General features: G+C 39.7%; 1 protein-coding gene across 3 annotated transcripts in view; it reads left to right on the forward strand.

Moving 5' to 3' along the window:
• FRMD4A (FERM domain containing 4A) overlaps positions 1-22011 on the forward strand; it is a 352592-nt gene extending 330581 nt beyond the window's left edge. For 2 of the 3 annotated variants that reach the window (XM_027838548.1, XM_027838550.1), the window contains exons 19-23: positions 3883-4120; positions 5413-5577; positions 9365-10227; positions 13501-13597; positions 21136-22011. In XM_027838548.1, the coding sequence (XP_027694349.1) occupies positions 3883-4120; positions 5413-5577; positions 9365-10227; positions 13501-13597; positions 21136-21238 (1466 nt within the window). In that variant the 3' untranslated portion in view covers positions 21239-22011. Of the gene's footprint in view, positions 1-3882; positions 4121-5412; positions 5578-9364; positions 10228-13500; positions 13598-15824; positions 15910-21135 lie in introns of those variants that run through there. The other variant, XM_027838551.1, reaches the window with a different exon arrangement.
• The last annotated feature ends 617 nt before the right edge of the window (positions 22012-22628 follow it).

The following is a 22628-nucleotide window of genomic DNA, read 5'->3' on the forward strand; positions in this document are numbered from 1 at the left end:
GGAGAGCTGGCAGACTTGTGGACAGAGCATTGCCTTGGATGTCTGAAATCCTAGTCATGCCAATTGGATGGATAACTCATTTGTTCCCTGTAGGCCTCTGTTTCTCTAGCTGTGCAAAAAACAAAGTAGAGTTCTTTTTTGGCAATGGTATAAAGGAACAGGATTAATACCTGTATTATAACTTCTTTTTTTTTTTGGCTAGGCAATGGGGTTAAGTGATTTGCCCAGGGTCACACAGCTAGTAAGTGTCTGAGGCCAAATTTGAACTCAGGTCCTCCTGACTCCAGGCATAGTGCTCTATGTATTATAACTTAAATTTAGGATTATAGGATCATAGACGAAGTGCTTGAAGGGATCATCTAGTCCTATCCTTTTATTTGACAGATCAGGAAATTAAACTTAGCAAGTTTAAGGGACTTACCTAATGTCATACTAGAAGTAAATGTAAGAGGAAGGATTTGAATCTAGGGCCTTGAAATGCAAAATCTGTTCTTCCCACCACTCCATGCCTGGTGCCTCCAGTATTTTCTTGCTATAGCTATCATTTACTTTATTAGCAACAATGTCTCAAAGGCAATGGTTTGACTCATATTTTAGCCTATTTGTTACAGCAGTCTCTGTGCGGTATAATCAGTCTCTGTCTCTGTCTCTCTGTCTCTCTCTCGCTGTTTCTCTCTCTCTCTGCCACTTCCCTCTACTGTAGTACCTTTTAGAAGAAAAGCATACGCTCTCCATCTCATTCTTGTTTTAGGATCTTCAAGCCAGTACCAAAAAGAGTTTCCTCTGGTTAAGTGCATTTCTCCAGGATATGGTGGACCTCCAACTCCACAGAGCAAAGAGAACATTCCAAAATGATATCTTTCACAACCTTTATGAAACATGGGCCTTCTATATCATTGGTTCTCACATGGCTAGGAGCTTAACCCTCCTAGTTCACTGTTACAAAATTTTTTAATCTCCCCTCAAGTGCCTTACTCTTCTTCAACCGTCATAGGAACCCTGACCTCTACCCAAAAGCTAAGGGCCTGGAGCATCATCTCATGGAGATCAAACCCCACCTCCTTCATCCCAGAATAGAGCTATTTTTATGCTTCTCTTCTCATCTTTCACTAGTTTCTAAAGAAATCACATCTTACTTTCTCTCAGAAACTGTTTCTTCTCTGTGCCCTCTGTATTTCAGTCCTTCTTGTCTTCTGAGGAACTTAGGTTCCATATTTCTTTCTTCTTCCAATAGGTTCAGTTTTTCTTTCTCCAATGGCTTTTCTTATGCCTTCAAACGTGCAAGTCTTTCCTCATCTTGAAAAAATCTTCACCCAGTCCTTTCAACTACCATTCTTTTGTTCTCCTTCCTTTCACAGACAGACTCCTTGAATGAATGGTGTTCTGCCTCTTTCTGCATCCACCACCTCCTCCATAAGCCTCTGGAGTCTGGCTTTCATACTGACCACTCCACTGAAACTACCTTTCTAACATCACCTTTCATCTGATTTACAATCCCCTATTTCTATCCAATCAAAAAGCATGGCTCTACTTGAATGCTCCACCATCACTGTAAATTCATCACGTCTAAAACGAAAGGACTCCTCTTTTGAATAGCTAGTCTTTTGGTCAATAACACTACCATTTTCCCTGCTCCACAAAATCAATACCTGGATGTAATCTTTGCCTCTTTTTTATCTCCTTCAGCACCTCAAATCCAATTTGTCACCTAAATTCTTTTAATTCTTTCTTCACAATATCCATTGCATTTTTCCTTCTTCTCCATTCTCCATGCCACTCTTATTTCCTAAGTTTTTTTTCAATATTTGCTTCCTATCTGACCTGCCTGCCTAGTGCTTTCATTCCAAATATATGTCATGCTAGATAAATATTTCTTAAACACCTTAATCATGTAACTCCCCAGATTAAGAAACAGTAGTTCTCTATTAACTATTAAAGCCACACGTACTCACAGTGGCATAGAAGACCCTGTTATCAGGTGACCTCCCCCTACCCATCCAATCTTTTCTCACATTCTACTCATCACAGACCATTTATTCCAAGAAGGATCAAATGAGATTAGGGACTTAGAATGGAATTGTATCATACACACATTTAACTATATGTATTCACTATTGCCCCTGTCCCCAAGAGAGAAAAACAATAATTTAAGTTGTCCAGATGAATGTTACCACCATTACACTCACAAAATGTTTGCACCAACAGTGAGCATGACAATCTGCTATTCGCTTACTTGGTCTCGGTTCCCACATGCCTTTTCATGGAGAGTGACTCTCCTTCCCATCCTAGCTGTAGAAAGAATATTGATTCTGCTTAGAGTGATAAGAGAGGGGCACCTTCTTTGACCCATATAGCATTCCTGTTCATGTGTCCTATCTTGCCTCGTGGTGAAACTGGGAGTTATGAGTGGTGTAATCACCCTGTTAATACAAATACAGTTAAGTTCAAAGCCCATCATCAGTTATCCTGCTAACTAAGCCCTTACTGATTTCTGTTTTCTTCTGATTCGAAATCCTCATTCCCATTTCTCACCCAATCAATACTTCACTGGCTATTATGAAAAATTAATTTCTATTTTTTTTCCTCATAGCCATCATCCCAGATGCATTCACCTACTCTCTGATAGATTACCATTTTAAAAAAGGCTCTGGCCTCTTTCCTGCTTAAAGATACTGTACTGGGAAATTTAAAGGAATCTGAGACTCCCTGGGATTTGTATCATGAGGTGACATTAGAAGCTCTCCCCGGTGTAAAACACGACTCTACTGTGAAGTACTTTCTAAGCATTCAGGTGCCGGGTAAAGGTCAACTATTCTTCTCCTCCTTTATCTAGTCACTGTTCATCTCTTCCTCCAGACTTCTTCTTTTGCAAATTCTAGACTTCTTTCAAAACTAAGAAGTTTAAGATCCAACTCTTCTTCCATGACTATGCAATAAACAATTTCTTGGATAAGTGAATACATTTTCTTGGACTAACTGAATTCTCTTCATCTGAAATTTCAACAGCATATACATCATTTTGTTAGATTACAAATCTAACATTAACTTACTAGCTGTGTGACCCTGGGCAAGTCACTTAACCCCAAGTGCCTAAAAAAAAAAAATCTAGCATTAAGAGTATGCAAGAATTATTATTTATTTAAGATTTATAGCCTGTCTGCTTGTAAAATTTGAGACTAAAATAGGGGCTGTAAATTCATTGGTGTAGAGTTATACCAGTGAAGGGCTGCAAGCTCCCTCTCTGCAACTCATAGTCTTAGGTAATTGACTAGAGCACTGGGAGGTTAAGTGATCTACCCAAGGTGACACAACCAGCATGTGTCGGGGGTAGGACTTGAACCCAGGTCTTTGGGGCTGCAAGGCTAGTACTCCATCCACTATGCCATGCTGCCTCTCAAAATTAACTCATTTATTACAATGCAAAAAGATGTATAATGAGATTCTCAACTCAGATGTCTAATTTGAGCAGGTTACTTTAGAAACGGATCTTCTAATTTGCTGGATGTCTCCACAGTACCTAGCAGACATAGTTTTCAATAGAGAACATAACACATACTGAATAATTCTTCTTGAATGAATGTTTACAGTGTGACAATATCTATGTTTTGTCTCAGGCATAAAAGAATGATTCATTTATGGTGTTTAACATTAGCCAGACCTCATTTATGTGTTTCACAAGACTTTGAGCTGGGAGATTCCTATCAAAAGCCATCCTATTCTTCCATTTCAGCAGTTGTCACAGCAGTAGTAAGGGGGCAGAAGATGGGAATGACAAAGTTTGAGCCAGCACTAGGTTGGTAATCTGTGAGGAAATACAGTGTATACTGATGTTTTAATGGGATGACCCTTGCTACTTATCTCTCTCTCTCTCTCTTTCTGTAGAAGATTCTCAGGTTACCAGCACAATTTCCCCTTTACAGTCCCCTCACAAAGGGCTCCCCCCTCGACCACCATCGCACAACCGACCCCCTCCTCCCCAATCCCTGGAGGGACTAAGGCAGATGCACTATCACCGCAATGACTATGATAAGTCACCCATAAAGCCCAAAATGTGGAGTGAGTCTTCTCTGGATGAACCCTATGAGAAGGGGAAGAAGCGTTCTTCCCACAGCCATTCCAGGTGAGCCATGAGGAGGAAGATGCAATTAGGAAATCTACATATTTCTACATTAGCTTATTCCTTTATTATTAATTCGATAAAAGGCATTGATAAAGTAGAAAAAAAGCATTCATCTTGGGGGTCTGGAGAGACTTGGGTTTGCATCTTGTCTTTCAACCTTTCTGAGCCTCAGTTTCCTCATCTATAAAATAGAGAAAATAATAACCTATCTCAGGGTCATTTTGAGGATGGAGTGAATCAAGGACTGTGTTACCTCATCTTAAATCACTCTGTAAATGTCATACGTCAGTACAGCATACTAAAAAGTATCCTGGACCTGAAAGTTACGCGTCATGGGTTCTAGTCCCAACTCAGCCACTAATTATGACATGTGCAAGTCATTTAACCTCTCCTAGCCTCCCTTTCCTCTTCTGTAAAATAAGGGGATTGGCCTAGATAGTCTTTGTTAAGATCCCTTCCAACTCTAGCCTCTTGTGTATGAATCTGTTATCCTGGTGACGTGAGGAGAGAGTCCACAAATTATAAACTAAAAGCCGAAACTACTTCCTTCTTCCTGTATTGGCGACTTACACTTTCTACACCCTAGGCTAATAGCACCCTCTGCTGAGGAAGGATTGTTCTGCAGCATGACCAAAGGTCTGAGTCAATACAGTTGACTGTGCCGAGGTGTTCAGGTATCCCATGCAAAGATATATCAATCTGAGTGTTGTTTCTTAATCTGTTTATCCAAAGATGACTTTAGTAAAACTGCTGGATTTCGTGGGAATGAATTAGGAAATCTTAAGCAGCAATTTTCTAAAATGACATGACCACAGTCCACCCACATGAATCCCAAATTTATTCAGGACAGTAAACCACCATGCAACAGAACATTCATGCCCAACAGCTGTGATCTCAGCTGGAAATTACCAGTTCACTTATTCAGATGCTATTTTATAGAGGGGTTTTTTTTTAAAAGACAAAACAATTTTTTCATAGCTTTTCCCATTATTTTTAATCACACTCCATTTTGCTCCAGGAGAGGTCTCTTCTTGTCAGGTTGTCATCTGTGTCTTGGAAAGTAGAAACTGAGGTACAGGGCTGAGACTGGACAGAAAAAAATCTGAGCCAGTCAACATGGAAATCAAAAGCTAGAAAACAAAAAAGAGATGTTTGGAAAGCCAGGCTCCTGCCCAAGTCCTCAGCTAATCTTCCTGAGACCAGATTCCAAAAGCACCAGGTTAGCAGTTAGCCTCTTTGGCAAAGTGCACGTGTAGCTGGTGATGATAGGTGTGACTTCCTATGGTTCGCAGTAGCCACAAGAGGTTCCCCAGCACAGGGAGCTGTGCAGAAGCAGGAGGAAGCAACTCTCTGCAAAACAGTCCCATCCGAGGTCTCCCTCACTGGAACTCCCAGTCCAGCATGCCATCTACACCAGATCTACGGGTCCGAAGCCCTCACTACGTCCATTCCACTAGGTAAGTCTCCTGATACTCGTTGATTCTTTTGCAGCTTTCTTTTGTGGTTAAAAAAAAACTTATTTATTTTTACAAGCCTTCATTATCTCTCCTTCCCACTACTCTGCCCCCCCATCAACTATAAATTTTCAAAAGGTATCATAACAAATATACAGTCCGTAAAAAGCAATTCCCATGCTAGCTATGTTCAAAAATGTATCCTATGCTACATTTTAAATCTATCAATCACCTCAGTGGCAGGAGGTAGGTAGTATGTTATTTATCTTCAGTCCTATGGACTTGTGGTTTATCATTGTGTTGATCAGAGTTCTAAAGTCTTTCAAAGTTGTTTTTCTTTATAATATTGTTGTCATTGTATAAATTATTGTCATACTTCCACTCACATCACTCTGCATCAATTCATTATCTTCCATTTTCCCCTGGAACTGTCCATTTTATCATTTCTTCTGGTGAAATAATATTCCTATACCATTCATATACCATAATGTGTTGAGCCATTCCCCAGTAGGTGGACTACTCTTAGTTTCCAAGCTGGAGTTACTAGGAAAAGAGGTGTTGCAAATATTTTTTTTTTGTAAGGTACATTTGGCTCCTTTTCCTCTTTCTTGATCTCTCTGATGTACAGGCCTAATAATGTTATTGCTGAGTAAGGACAATTTAATGACTTTTTGGAGCATTGTTCTAAATTGCTTTCCACAATTCACAATTCCACTACAGTAGAATTTTCTACTACAATAGAATCCTGTTTTCCCCCAGCTCCTTAATATTTGTCATTTTCCTCTTTTGCCATCTTTGCCAATATGATGGATTTGAGGTGGATACTAGGAGCTGCTTTAATTTGAATTTCTATTGTTAGAAACTGGAACATTTTTACATTGACAGCTTGAATTTCTTCCTTTGAAAACTGCTAGTTCGTATCCTTTAGCCCTTGTATTTATTAGGAAATATCTCTTCATCTTATACATTTGAATTAGTTCTTTATATATTTTGGATATGAAACCTTTATCAGAGAAACTCGCATCGCAGCTTTCTTTGCAAAGCTTGACAACATTATAGGGGGTTACTGTTCCCAAATTATCCTAGCTAACTGATTAATTAAAGCCTTGATTTCAGTAATTGTCAGGGACTTTTCCTACATCTGCTCCAGAATGCAAATGAGACCACAGATGTAAGCATTTTTTAGCCACAGCCCTCAGATGACACACTGCCAAGTCCTAAGGGGTATATGAGACTGCCCTGTTCTCTACAGATTGTCAGTCTAGGAAGAGCTTTTTTGGTCAAAATGGAAACATGGGGTGGTACAGATTTACAAAGGTACTAGTTCTTTAATCAGAATGACTTTTTGCTGATGGGAAAGACTTTAATGGATCTCAGCTGTCAATCTCAGCTCTGTGAATGCCTGAAATTGTACAGACATGTCTCCCTTTTGTGCTTTGAGATAATCATTCATCAAACACTGAAAAGAATACTCAAGAGATTTCTTGGTAAGATGGGAAACATCTGACAAGGCCTGAAAAGTTTTCAGCCCTGTGTGCTGACCTGCTCTATACTGCAACTTGTATGCCTCGAAGACAATATTCCACTCCAAATTGGAGCTAATTTTTATCTAAAAGGTAGGTAGGTATCTTAAGTGACTGGTGGATGAAGCAATCTCTGCAAATGTGATCTTCCTTTCCTTCAAAATCTCTGAAGAAAAAAAAAGATTCCCATTAAGTTAACACACATGTACTATTTTAAAATGGATAGCAATGATACTTATCTACAGCTACTTTGTTCTCCTTAACTGAGTCCATTGGCATTTTCATAGAGAAAGGCAAAGTTAATAATAATAACAACAATAATAGCTAACGTTTATATAGCACTTACTATGTGCCAGGCACTGAGCTAATTGCTTTACAATTATGATTGCATTTGATCCTCACAACAATCTTGGGAGGTAGTTGCTATTATTATGCCCATTTTACGGATGAGGAAACTGAGGCAAACAGAGGTCATGTGACTCGCCCAGGGTCTCAATGGCTAGTAAATGTCTGAGGCCAGATTTTAACTCAGATCTTCCCGACTTCAGTCCTGGGACTCTATCCACTGTACCATAAGGTGTTATGTTAAACTTCTTACACAGGAAGGCTGTTGTGACCCAACAAGCCAAGCACAGGCCAGGGCTCCACTGTTCTGTTTTCAGTTCTTCTACTGGCCCAGTGAGGAGCTTCAGGTGGGTCAATCACCTGAAGAATGAGACTGCAGAATATTTGGTTTTCTCTTTTAGAAAACTGGGTAGTGATAGATACTGAGTTGCCTCTGAGGAAGGACAAGTTACTAGCCAAAAGCCAAAAACTCTAAATACGGCATAACCAGACTCTGACTTCATAATTCTGGGGAAACCCTGTCAGAATTGGAAATATTTTTATTATATTATTATGTAATAACAAATGCAATTACAGTACTTCTAAGAGTAGACATTTACTTATAGTAGGCTAACAAAACATTGCCTATTTTAAAGAATAGATAGGAATTATTTTAAGTTAGCATAGCAATTGTTTTTTTTAAGCAAAAAAAGTGCTTCTACAGCATTTGAGAGTACTTTAAAGATATTTCTTATTAGTTTAACTATTATCCTCTGTATTCCTATTAATTTAACAGAATCATAGAATATTGTAGCTGGTGATTATCTTAGCTGCCCTCATTTTATAGAGGAAACTGAGGCCATGGTCTCACAGCTAATAAGTGGAAGAGTGGAGACTGAACCCAAATCTTTCAACTCCAAATCTAGTATTCCTTTCTATGTCACACTTGTAGTTTGCTTAAAATGTCACGAGTACATGTTTGAATTACCACTAATTTCAACTTATAAGCATACAAATTAGTAGTCAAAGGATTTAGACATGAAAGGAAAGCACTTGGACACTTAGAGTTCATTTAGTCAATAGTTACAAGTCTAGTTTCCCTATAGTTTCTTGTGCATTAACTGTGTTTCTAAGAAGAGACTGACTATAAGCTCCCTGAGGGCAGAGGCTCTGTCTTATGTCTTAAAAATACTACCTCCCATCACTAATGTGAAAATATGTTTAACAGGAATGTATATGTATAGCCTATATCAGATTGTGTGCCGTGTAGGGGAGGGAGAGGATAAAAATTTAAAACTCAAAAGCTTATGGAAGTGATTGTTGATAAATCAAAATAAATTAATAAGAAGAAAAAAGAAAAAAAATTACTACCTCCCTACCCAGAACTTAGTGTATATGTGTGTGTGTGTGTGTGTATTTGTTCACTGGTTTAGCACAGTGGCAGAAGGAGATGTGATGATGCAGTAAATATTTTTGGAAGCACATTAATTCTTTCAAGCTATCATGTTATTTAGTGAATGGTATTTATTGATTTTCCGGGGGTATAGTTAGTACCCCTTCCAAAAACTTACAAAAAGACTGCTGTGTTTTTCTTTAACATGAATTATAACAAAAACAAATGAGCGAGCATGTCCTGTGCATCATCTCATTTCTATTTCCTTCAGAGAATCAAAACCCTATGGTGAACCTTGAGGAGTGAGCTGATTCATTCCTTCTGGTTTCCAAGAGAATGTAAGGCTGTTAAACTGCTTTTACAACTTTGCATTTTGACCTTTCTTTCCAGTGTGTCGCCCACAAGCTGAGGTTGTTTGTATTCATTTGTGGAATAACTGAGAAGAAATCATAGCTTCATTGGTTCAGCGGTTTCTTCTCCCCTCCCTTGGCTTTGCCATTGGTTTCCCCAAACAGAAACTAAGACCAATGTTTCCAATGCTTTTCCACAGGTCAGTTGACATCAGCCCAACAAGACTGCACAGCTTAGCACTGCACTTTAGGCACCGGAGTTCCAGCTTGGAATCACAGGGCAAGCTCCTGGGGTCAGAGAATGACACTGGTAGCCCTGACTTCTACACCCCAAGGACTCGTAGCAGCAATGGCTCTGATCCCATGGATGACTGTTCCTCTTGCACCAGTCACTCAAGCTCTGAACACTACTATCCAGCTCAGATGAACCCCAACTATTCCACCCTCGCTGAAGACTCCCCTTCAAAGGCAAGGGAGAGGCAGCGGCAACGGCATAAATCAGCTGGGAACCTGGTCTCTTCCAACTCGGGGAGCATGCCCAACTTGGCGGCCCGGAATGGCACAGGCCACCATGGAGTCTACCTCCACAGCCAGAGCCAGCCTTCCTCTCAGTACCGCATCAAGGAGTACCCACTGTACATTGAGGGTAGCTCCACACCTGTGGTAGTGCGCAGCCTGGAGAATGACCAGGAGGGACACTATAGTGTAAAAGCACAATTTAAAACATCCAACTCCTACACTGCAGGAGGCATGTTCAAAGAAAGCTGGCACGGGGATGAGGGGGACGCAGTCCGGCTAACCCCTTCCCGTTCCCAGATCATACGGACTCCATCCCTCGGCCGGGAGAGCCACCATGAGAAAAGCTCAGGCCGGACAGTTGTCTCGGACGAGCTCCGGCTGTGGTACCAGCGCTCGACTGCCTCCCACAAGGAGCACAGCCGTCTGTCGCACACCAGCTCCACCTCATCAGATAGCGGCTCCCAGTATAGTACATCATCTCAGAGTACCTTCGTGGCTCACAGCAGGGTAACAAGAATGCCTCAGATGTGCAAAGCCACATCAGGTGAGGAAGGAGACTGGGAAGAGAGGGGCTTCTGGTGCATGCTTCGTTGGGCTGGGTCTGGATACTAAAATCAATTCAATTCTCTAATAAACCCAGTGCTGAAAATAGAAATTAACTATTGAGATCCCTGTGAGGTAAGTGAGGAAGGAGTTTTCCATTCCAACTATTCACAACTCAGGGGTTCTTAATCTTGTTTTATGTCATGGTTCCCTATGACAGTCTGGTGAAGCCTAAGGACCACTTTTCAGAAGAAAAAAAAATTTAATACATAAAGTAAATATTGAATAACACATGATGAAATGGATCTTTTGAGAATCAAATCAGACAATATTTGTAAAGTGCTTAGCACAGTGCCTGGCAAATAGTTGGTGCTTAACAAATACCTATTCTCTTCCCTATATAGGAAATCAATTATATTGAAATAGCTATCAAATTGTTTAAAAAAAAAGTTCTGGATCCAAGGTTAAGGACCCTTGCCTAACCTCTCCCCACTTTCTCCTCAATCCAGTTCTTGGCTTTTGGGCCTATGCAGAACACAACTGAAGACCAACATAAAAATGTACTGGCTGATACTGATGCTGGGGGGCAACCAACCTAAGGTTTTCTACCAGACTTCTGACTCTATGTGAGCTGGACATGCCTGGAGTTAGAGTTTAATCTGTCATTATACCCCTTTTCTCCTACTCTACAAATCTTTTTGGATTTGGAGCCAAGAACCAAGATCAAATTTGAGCTCTGCTACTCAAGCCACTTAAGCTTTTTGGGTCTCAGTTTCCCCATCTGTAAAACAAAAGGGTTGGATTCATTGACCTCTAAATCCCCTTCCAGCACAAAGTCCTCTGATACTATGACTCCTCTCTGAAAGAAGTATACCACACACACCACTCATAGAGCAAAAAGGGTCCTGGATGTGCAACTGACAAGAATTCTGATTCTCAAGGAGGGACTGAAGCTGGGTTTTGAAGGATAGAAGGGAGGCAAGAAATGAGACAAGAAATTCTGAGCTGATCATCTGAAGAGTGAGGAAAGTGTCATTTATCCAGAGTGAAGGAAATAGGCAAGGGAAAGAAAATGTACTTGTCTGATGGGTGGGGTGTGAGTCCTTGGAGTCAGAAATGAGCAGCTTAGGTTTAATGCACTGCTAGATGGGAGCTTAACTTCACTTGAAATTCAAATAGTATATTGAGATAGAGTATTCCATGCCCTCAGAGAGCTATTAAAGTGAGCCCTAAGGAGGAAGCAGCACCGCCAGGAATAATCATCTGAGCTGACTCATGATGAGATGTTCAGTGACTCAGTTAATGAACAGTTAGGACAGGGTTGGGCTCCCCTAGGGAGACAACTGAGAGTAATCCCAAAGGCTTGACAGACTGAACCACCCAAAGAGGCCACAGTGCTTAAACTGACTTGGGAAATTAATGTTTAAAGCCTGTAAAGTACAGCGGGTCATGTCCCATGGAGTGCCCCATTAGTGGCCTGGAATAAAGACAATTTCCCAGCTCACCATTTGAAAAAGGAGTCAAATTTGGAGTTGGAACAACAGAAAGGATCAGAAGCTCCAAATCAAAGCTAGAAACTGGAAAGAAACTGGGGGAGTAACAAAACTAATCCGGATGAACGGGTAATTTTTAAAAATTATTGGCACTGATGATATGTCAGATTGATGGGGAAAAAAAATACCAATCTACCAACTAGAGTGTCCAGGTTCCTAAAGTTCAGTGTGTTGGTTTCTTAATTTATTTCATACTAACCAGTAACAACAACAGGGATAACTAATGTACGTGGAATCCTCAGGTGTCCAAAGCTCTTGCTTCACAACAACCCTGTGAGGAGGGTGGTGTAATTATTATCATTCCCACTTTATAGATGAAGAAACTGAGCCTCAAAGAATTTAAGTGACTTGCTAAGGGTTGGTCATTTAGCTAAGACCCCAACTGAGACAAGAACTCAAATTCAAGTATCCCTGGCTATAGGACTGACAAATAATTTACATAAATTTAATTAACTGCATTATGTGGACTGGGACTCTTATCTCCACATTCATTCTCCACTTGTTCCACCTCTGAGACAGGCTTGATGATACTTGCCACTGCTGTCTTAGAGACACTGTAAGAGATAAAGAATGAAAACTTTTCAGTTCCCTTAGATCAACTTAGAGTATCCTGTCATTCAAAAAGTATAATCCTCAAACAATGGCTCCCTCAGCAGAAAGAATGGTTTGTAAACATTGCAGATGAATGAATGCGATTGTTTATGTTCTCTTTAAATAGTAAAACCTGTCCAGTAGCCTCCCTTGGAAGAGCACCAGCTAAGATAGTGTTTTTTGTGGTTTTTAGATAGAAATCAAGAAGCCCTGTCTGAAAGGCCACGGCTTTTTTTTTTAGCCCATCTTTCTTTGGGACAGCTGGAGATGTCTTAGAGGAGGCATGGAACATGAGCATAAATTCAGCCACACTTGAAAATTCCATGCAAATAGCCCCTACACCTCAGGAATGCTCACAAAAAGAGGGGCCCCTTTTAGCTAAAGAGTTGGCTAGGTATGGTCACATTTAACCAATGGTAAGATGAACCATTCTGAAATTTTTACTTGGGGAACCAGAATTTTTATCTGTACTACAAATGTATGGTTTTTATAAGTTGTACTCATCTAAATGAAACCAAATACAACTTGAAAAACACACACACCTCTTGATATAGCCCCCTGCTACAGTTACAAGGATTTTCTTTGTTATTTTCAAAGGTCTCCTGTTTCTTCTATGGGATGAGAGAGAGCTATATTTTAGTTTCCATATATAATTACATCTTACATAACATATTAAGGTGAAGCTTAGTGGACTTTTCTATGCCATTCTCTCCATGCGGTTACTCAGGAAATCTGGGGTTTTTTAATGCCATGGACCCCATCTCAGAAAAATGTTTTAAATATGTAAAATAGAATATGTAAGATTACAAAGAAGACCCATTATATTGAAATAATTATCAAAATATTCATGCCCCTCAGCTGGTCCCAAGGTCCTCCAGAAGCAGGTACTCATGAGTAAGCTGATGCAAGGTATTAGGAGAAGACGGAACTTCCCTGCTGCACCCCCAGAGCAACAAGGCCCAAGAACGGGGAAGAGAACTCTTGCTGGTGTGCTGCATCCATAAAGGTGGAGAAGCTCATGGCAGAACCCACTGGACGTCACTAGCAGCCTTCCATTGTTCAATCCTTTAACTGTCTAGTACGTGACTGACTCTCATTTTCTTTCCCATCTTTTCTGGATCCCTGTGTAGCTGCCTTACCTCACAGCCAGAGAAGCTCAACACCTTCCAGTGAAATTGGAGCTACTCCCCCAAGCAGTCCACACCACATCCTAACCTGGCAATCTGGGTGAGTGCCATCTGGGCTCCTTCTCTTCTTTTCAGTGTCTGTCCTATAGAGGGGTACCAATAAGCCTTATGAGAAGTGGTTAGTAGCAACCTTCTAAAGCAGGGAGGGAGATAACAAGAGAATGGGTAAGACTAAGACATTGGGGGAGGTGGAGTACTGGGCAAAAAATATTCTTTAGCATTAAAAAAGAGAAGAAAGAGAATTGCTTGTACAGTTACACAGAACACTTCTTACTATAAGAGGAGATATTGTCAAGTACTATTACCTGCCACCACATTGCTACTAGTCACCTGCTTCCCAAGCACCTCTTGTTTAGTCTAATGGTCCAGTTGAGAGAATTTGGTTTTGTACCAAACATCTAAAGAACCTACCCTAACCTGGCTGCCCTGAGCTCCCCCTCTATCTTTCTGATGCCATTATTGGCAGGTGAGGTGCTTTCCTCTGGCTTGCCCCACCTACTTCACCCACACTTGAGGAAATGGCATTGTTAGGGCCCTTGGAATTGCTGTACACTCTACGGTGATGATGGCAGCTCCTTCTAAGTGAGGGTCCAAAAATTTAGCCCCTTGAACGACTTTAAGTATCTGATCTTTATCTGATAGCCCCCCGCAAAGGTCTGGACCTGAAATATATTGCAGAGGGACTGCATAGTTCTACCAACACCTGTTGATAACAGGCTTAAAGATCTCTAATATGAACTCTTCTTCTGGTGATGATCTTCAGTTATTCCCTTGTTGAATCAATAGGACCAATAGGATACCTATAAATGCTTGTTGATGACTGACCTATTGGCTTAGAGGGAGAGCACGCAAGTTTGGCAAACATAATTTGGCCCACAAAGTTATAGTTAAGACCAGTTATACATAAATTCAGTTATAAGGAAGTTTAGAAGCCTGTAACTGTACATCCCCATCTCATCTGCACATGTTTGTTGTTGTTGTTTTAAACCAGATCTGTGATTTCACATGTGCAAGGAACTCCTGGTGAGGAAACTTGCTTTAATAACACAGATCACTACCACTTCAATTTGTAGTCTTAGAAAGTTGCATGGGACCCTGGAAGTTAAGTGACTTGCCCAGGATCACAAAATCTGCATGTATCAGAGGCATCCCGAAATTCGGTCTCCTTGATTCTGAGTTTGGCTCTTTGTTGACTATTTCATGGTTGCTTCTCTAGCACTGAGTAGTACTTAATAAAGCTTTAGTTGAACTGAATTAAGAGAACCAGTGGATCTGACCTCCAACATTACCATGGCCATTATGATTTCTTGGGTTTATCTCTTTGGCAGTAGTCACTTCTGGGTTTCAGGTAAGGTTCTAACACAGACCATGAAGGCTGGCTCTATAAAGCACATTGACACATTCCATAACTGAACTAAGCAGCTCCTCCGTACTGGAGGAGGCTTAGCGTCCACACAGATTAATCAGGAACTCAGAGAATCAATTAGGTATTGGTTCTATTTGATTAAAAAGGGATACATGAAACATTGATGCAAACAATCTTCATTTCAGCTATCCCTCTAATTTATACAATTTTGATGTGAAGATTCATATCCCAAAACATCTCCCTAAACCACACAGACTTTTCTGGATGAAATCCAATGCCAAGGACAGAAAGACATGCATGTATACGTAGAGTGTGTACTATGTGTATGTAGATTGTGCAAACATATGCATATGTGTATATACATACACACATCTGATTTTTCTACATTAAATGTTTAAATGATACTTTAGAAACTCTTGGGTATCCCTCCTTATACTCCCTGGAAAGATATTTCTATCTACAGTTGGTTTTGAAGGGTTCTCTAACTACTTCCAGCCACTGAGAAGTTTAAGTGAACCCAGAAACAAAAGGTGAATACTTTAGTCCTATAAATAACCAATTTTGTTAGTCTGATGCCTTATTTAGATTGTGATAAATAACAAGCAGAAGTTATATGATATGTTGTGGCAAGTTTAGGAAAAAAGGCAAAAAGCAAGAATAAGAGAACCATAGATAAATAATGTCAGTCTGTCTGCTATATTAAAAAGTTGGTTATTTTAAATTAGGTGGTTTGAAAATTTGTATAAACCACTGGGTTGTATGTCACTAACATTCTGAAATGCAAAGATGATTCACCAATTATTCTTCCTGGTGTATTAATAAGCTCTTAACAAAGTCTATGTCACTTCTTTTCTTTAACACTACTTCTTTGCTCTTCCTTCCTTTGCTTTCCTTTGTTCAGAGAAGCAACAGAAAACTCACCCACTATGGATGAGTCTGAGTCTCCAACTCACCAAAGTACTGATGAATAGAGGTATAGTAAGGGAATCTTTTGTTCTTATGATCTTTTTCTCTTTGCAGTTCCCTTTAGTTAATGCTTCCAGATATGATACAGATGTTTTTGTCTTTGTCATACCATAATAGTTAAAAGGAAACATTTGAATATGTGGAAGTTATTATGACTGTGTCTTGTTTCTAGATGCATGTATAGCTGTCTATGTGCATCAGGTATAATTATCCTCCCAATTCTACAGTCCTTAGCTATTTTTTTCACAATGTAGGACAAAAGGCCTTAAAGAATAGTTTGTGCTATTTAGATAAAAGATGTAGCTACCCCGATTTGACTTAGAAAACAGGCAATTTTTAAAAATTCATCAGAAATTAATTTAATCAACAAATATTTGTTGGATACCTACAATGTATATGGCACTATGCTAGGAGCTAAAAATCCTATAAATCCTATAAAAATCTATTATCAATTATTCTTGAGCACTTGGAGTCCAGATTTGAGGAAATCCACTGGGGGGGAAGAGAGTAATGGGTAAGGATGGGATAGAGAAGAAAAAGAAATTTCCATATAAAAAGTTGAATAACAATGCAAGAGTAATACAAGAGCTATCACAAGATACTATTCATTCATAAAAGAAAATCATTTACTTGAAGGCATTTCGTATCCAATATTTTGTGCCATATACCAAGATTGTATGACCTTATACTCTCTCTCCTAATGGGGATTCAAATCCAATAGGAAGCATGGCAGGTACAGAAATAACTGTACAGATTAAATTACTGATAAGACAACAATATACGTCAAGTATCATAAGAAGAATACAAAGTACCATCCAAGTTCAGAAGAAAGGAGGATCCCTTTCCACCAGGACATGAGGGAAAATTTCACAGAGGAGCTGGTATTTGAGAGACTGGTTGGATTTCAACAGGCTAAGACTGAAGAGGGCTTTCTAGGCAAAGGGAAGCTGAGGTATCAAAGAGAAATTTAAGAATAGGAGGAGGGACCAAACCTATGATTTCACTGAAATAGGAAAACTCCAGGTAAGGAAACTCCCGCTACCAATGCAGCTCAGCACTTTCTCTGCCATTTACAATCTTATAATGTCTCTTAGAGAACTGAATGGTTAAGTTACTGGGTCTTACAGATGGTATGCATTAGAGGCTGGATGTGAACCTGCATCTTTTTGGCTTCAAAGTCAAATCTCCATCCACTACACCACACTGAGTATTGTGAGTGCATGATGTATCAAATAGTGCACTCTGGCTGGTGCAGAGAGTATGTCTAAAAAGAAGAGATTAGGCTGGGTAGATAACAGGTCAGGGCCCTATTGTATGGCTTCGAAGACTGGGCTAACAAGTTTGGACTTTAATTTGGAAGCAGTGAGAACCACTGAAGGTTTTTTGAGTAGAAGACTGGAATGATGAATTATACATTTGGAGAATTAATCTGGCACCAGTATATACAACAGAGTGCAAATAGGTGAGATTGTGTCAGAGTGAGGAAAAGAAATACTAGTGACTAGGTTATTTTAAAAAAAAAAACAAACCCTAGTGCAAGAAAGTAAGATCTTGAACTAAAATGAAGATAGGAATGGAAAGGATTATGTGAGACAGATTTGGGAGGAGGAATAAACAGGATTTGGCTACTAATTAGGTATAAGGAGGAAAGAAGAGGGAAGAATCAAAAGCTTAAGCATGACTAGGTGGTTAGAAATACAATTAACAGCAAGTTATCCCCCAAATGGAACTGATCATTGAAGTCATTAGAGAGTAGATGGAAGCAGAGAAGGAAAGAGTAAACACAAAGGAGTTGAGCATAATCCCCTGCACAAAGTATACACTTAATAAATGTTTGTTGATTATAGAATTTTGTGAACCTTGAGAAACACTTAGGGGTTTGGAATAGGAAGAAACCCAACAAAATAGGTAGTCATGCACCCAAAAAAAATATTTTTAGTCACTTGATTCTTCCTTTGTTCATTATGAGAAACAGTTCTTAGTAGTGATTATAATCTAAATTTTACATATAAAATAAGCATATTTTCATACTTGTTAGTGTTTTTCCAAGATAAAGTTCCAACAAAACCTCTTTTTCACTATTTACTATGAAATGTTGGTAGCCACATAAAATAGATTCCCTATGTAATGCTGGCATTTTTTCCAGTACTAATTACCTTTAGATAACAAGTCTTGCCCATACTTAAGCTGCCTAAAGAGAACCCTGTCTAATCTTTTGTAAAGTGAATAATTATCCAAATTTGAATTCATATTATAAGTTCAGTCCACTTAAAGCACAATACCTCTGTATATATGTACATATTTGGTATCATGGTACACATACCATATTTGTCCAATCAGATTCATGCAGACTATGATTCCAAGAACTCTGTCTTGCCGCCAGCACTATGTCTCTATCCTAACAACTCTACCAACTTACAAGAGGCAGACATGGTTGAAGCCACATTCCTTTATAATACATGGCTTTAAATGCCATGTGTTATAATAATGACTGTGGTAATCCTTGAAATACTCTTTGTTGACCTACTAGGAGTGGAATGAATGAGATTTTTCTTGTAGCTCCATTTTTTACTATTTTCTCCAAAAATGTAATAAAAAGGAATTGAAAATTAAACTAATCACAGTTGATACTCTCTGAGATGCTTCAGGTGATGTGGTAGAGGACCTTGATGTCTCAAGGCTATTTCCATCCTTGGGAATTCTTGATTCCCAACCTACTCAAAAAAGAAGTCATTGCTCATCCACAAGGAGGCAGTGTGATCCACAAAAGGGATTGTTGAACCAGGATACATTATAATAAAATTACCATTATTCTATTCAAAAAATGTGCTGAATGCTCAGTGAAATGACAGCTATAAAGATGTATAGTATATATTCCCTGACCTCGAGTAGCTTACAATTTAATAGGGGAAATAAGACAGTAACACAAAATAATCTCATGCCAGACAGGATGTGATAATGTAATAATTACTACAACAAGAACAAAGTTCTAAGGGTGTGCAGAGGAGGAAGAGATCCAATATAATTTGCAGGTGGGAATTACAAATAGGCAAGACTTCAAAAAATATGGAATGCTTCATCAATCTGCATGTCATTTATACCATTTAGCCACATAGAGAACTTACATTAGACATGAGGTAACAAGACACTGGAAAATATTTCTAAAAGAAAATATTTTTCAAAGATTTTAGGCTGCTCCTTAGAGGGTTCTTCTGTACCCTAAAATTTCCCCTACTAAGATTCATCCTGTTCCTATCCCAAAGTGAGATGTCACAACCAAAACACCCAAAATAAATTTAAAGGAATCATAAAAATACTCAGCTTTCTTTTCCTTTAAAAATGTTCCAAACACCCCAGGCCCAATGAAAATGTCAGCTCAGCTAGGGCAGGGGATGCTGGGTGGGTGTAACAGTGTCAATCTTCATTCCCTAATGATAGCAACATCTGTGGCCAATCTCATAATGAAACGCATTTATTGCGTCTTGCTTTAGAAGCCACATTTAAGCAGTACTAGCTAAGTCATACATTTCAAGGGAGCCACATGACTCCCATTAAAATCCATGGGTATTCTGGCAGAAGCCTTTGAATTTCCCGACTTACATGGGTTTTTATGTAAAAGCCTAGACAGGAAACATTTACAAAACCCAGAGTGCCTTCATTCACCAGCTAGTTACTAGAAAGGTCAGCAAATCAAACAGGAAAATATTATTTCTAGTTGTTCTTGGCCTTAAATGGATTCATGAAGACTGTTCATTATTAAGATGCCCTCTGCTCTCTTTTCCCTTTGAACTTCCTTAACGATGGGTAAGGGGGGGTATAAGCCAAGGGGTAGGCAGGGAAACATAATTGACGAGTTTATAGTCCCCATGCCGTTTCTAATAAGTGATACTATCCTTTATCATTAAAAATGTCATCTGCCACAAGGGAAATAAAATTTAAGATCCCCACCCCCCAGTCAATGAAGACACACAGATATATATGAAAGAGGGGGAAAGCATTACACAAATACTAATACAGGAAATGAATGCTAAGATTAAAAGCCAACATTTCACCCAATCAGAAATCACCATGTGCCAAAGCTTAAAGAAAGGGAACCAATATGACCTGTCGTGTAACTCTATGACCAAGTTCTGTCCTGGAGGCTACTCAACATAGGGAATCAGGAAAGGAAAGGATTAGAGTAGAAGCTATGTGAATTCTAAGATCCTTTGTAGCTCTAACTCTGATGATTCTTGGAGTAAGGTACAGGAGTTCTAATAACACTGACAGCAATGAGTTGCCTCTTCATACACTAACCATATTCTAGATTAGTTGAATCCCAGTCCACCATTACACCTAACAAAATGGAGAAAGAAGCGGTTGCTTTATCTTGCCTTGGAAGATCAAGGTTAGAAGTCTGAGATACTACCAAGGGAGACTAGGTTGCCTGGTAATGCACTGGGGAAGCTAAACAGGTACTAGTTCAGGTTATAAAGATGGTTCTCTCACATAGAAGTTGGATCCCTCCAACAGACTGGTCACTTGTCATTATATAAGAATTATCCTACTATCTTATTGGGGACCTCCACCTGAAAAGTGTATAGTTATCTTTTAAAATGTCAACCCCTACACACAACCCAAAATCTATACAAGAATTTTCTTCATATAATAAAATGTATACATTTTGAAAGGTTCTGTTTGATCAGAGTAAAGGTCCACTAAGCTGATACTTTTTTAATGATCCTTTGGAGAAAGTCAATCTTAAGTATTTCTGTAGATAAACATGTAACCTGTGATTCTTCTGCTTCCCTAAAATTTTATCTTATGCCTTCATATCCTATGACTTTTGATAGGAAGATTTTATTTTTAAATTATTCCAATCAACAATATCAAACATCATCTATGTGGACAATGATGTGTTCATAGCATTGTAGATTTAGAGCTAGAAGTGACATTAGAGGCCAGCCTCATTTTTCAGATGAGAAAACTGAGGCCCAGCAAGTTTGAATGACTTGATGAAGGTCACACAACTCCTAAGTCAGACAGCTGAGATCTAAACCTGGGTCCCACACTAACTGTCTTGTACATTATTGCTGCAAGGAATACAAAGTGGAATTTGTGAGAAGCAAAAACCAACACATGAAATGATAATGAACAATTATAATAGAGTGTACAAGTGCTGAACTGTGTCTTCAGACTCAAATGTGTATAGAGACTATAAAGAGATTGCTATTTCTAATAGCTTTTCCTCTGGGGTTTCTTTGCAGGAGTTACAATGATAGCTGTTTCCTGGATTCTCCCCTCTATCCAGAACTAGCTGATGTCCAGTGGTATGGACAGGACAAAGCCAAGCCCGGGACTCTGGTGTGAATGAGCTGGGCCTCAATCTCTCAATGCCATTCTGAGATCACCTCACTGCCTCTCATTTGCCTTACCCAGACGCACGGTCACCCTCCACCAGCTTCAGCTCTTAGCACTTTTTTCCTCCCCTCTCCTCATCCCCTCACCCTCAAAACCTGACTGAGGAGACATTTTGGAAGGTTCCGGTCCCACTGTGTGTCCTATGGCTCTCTTGCCCACAGAGAGTCAAATGCAAATCCTTAGAAGTATCCCTGGTGGCTGCCTCCAGCCCTCCAGCCACAGAATCCCCCAGGCCAGGGACAATCAGGAGTTGGCATCGAGGTTCATGTCACTAAAGGGTGGGGGGGGGTGACAGAGGGACAACCCTGGAGACAGAAATAAGGGCAGCGTGACTCTTCTGTGACCCAGAAAGAATGTGTCCATCCTGCCATCTCTAGGCCAACCAAGCACTTCCAGAAGAGGATGTCTGATGTGGGACATTCACAGTTTACACCTGAAGTATTTTTTAACACTACAGTTTGGGGGGAATGAAAAAGGAAGCCTGTCACTTCAGAGTTACATCAGAGGATCACAATCAGTTCTATGCTGCCAAAGAATAAAATAAAAATAACCAACAAAAAAGAAAGGCCAAGAGATGGAGGGCATTCTGCTTTTGTAAGCTCCTTTCACATTCTCAATGACTCCCAGAAGTGAGAGTCCCTCCCCGCCTGCCCCCCTTAACCTCTATTTCCCCTTTAGCATTAAAGCCTGGAAAACCAAGCCAATGCAATGGATGGTAAAGACACTATAGTCTTGGAGAGTGTCATTGACCCACAGTCCTAAGTAATCTAGACAGGCAGGAAAACATGGGGAGGGGGTAACAGAGGAGGTCCAAGTACTGTTCATCCTGGCTGAACAAGCAGGGTACAAGACAGGTAGTTGCTTTCTGTTCATAGTTGTGGTCAAGCAGTCTATCATGGAAACAACCCATAAAATCACATCCTCTTTTATGCACGAGGTGTTTCATTTTTTTGTGGCAAACCAAGGGTTAAAAGCACATTGTGATCCATCCAAGTGGTAAAGCTACATTAGCGTTTAATTGTTGTAGGTCTTTTCATGTTTGTTTAGTGCTTGTGTAACAAAGGGCTCAGATCTCAAAGCTCTCAGCACCCAGTTAGTTACTTAATGTGTCACTTATTTAAAGAATACAACTATGCTCTTAAGTTGTAAGATTTTTAGTAGGACGTCTCCTAGCCAGCAGGCATGGCAGAGCTTTTTTTTGAAAAAATTACCTCCCCAAGGGACAATAACACCAAAAACATTATCAATAACCTTGATGCATAGATTTAGCTGTAGATGCCCAAAATGGATGAAGGGGGGAAAAAAGGGGGGGGATTTAAAGGGGCTGCAAGTTTACATG

This window comes from Vombatus ursinus, unplaced genomic scaffold (genome assembly GCF_900497805.2).
Source record: "Vombatus ursinus unplaced genomic scaffold, bare-nosed wombat genome assembly UNPS02014830.1, whole genome shotgun sequence".
Taxonomy (NCBI): domain Eukaryota; kingdom Metazoa; phylum Chordata; class Mammalia; order Diprotodontia; family Vombatidae; genus Vombatus; species Vombatus ursinus.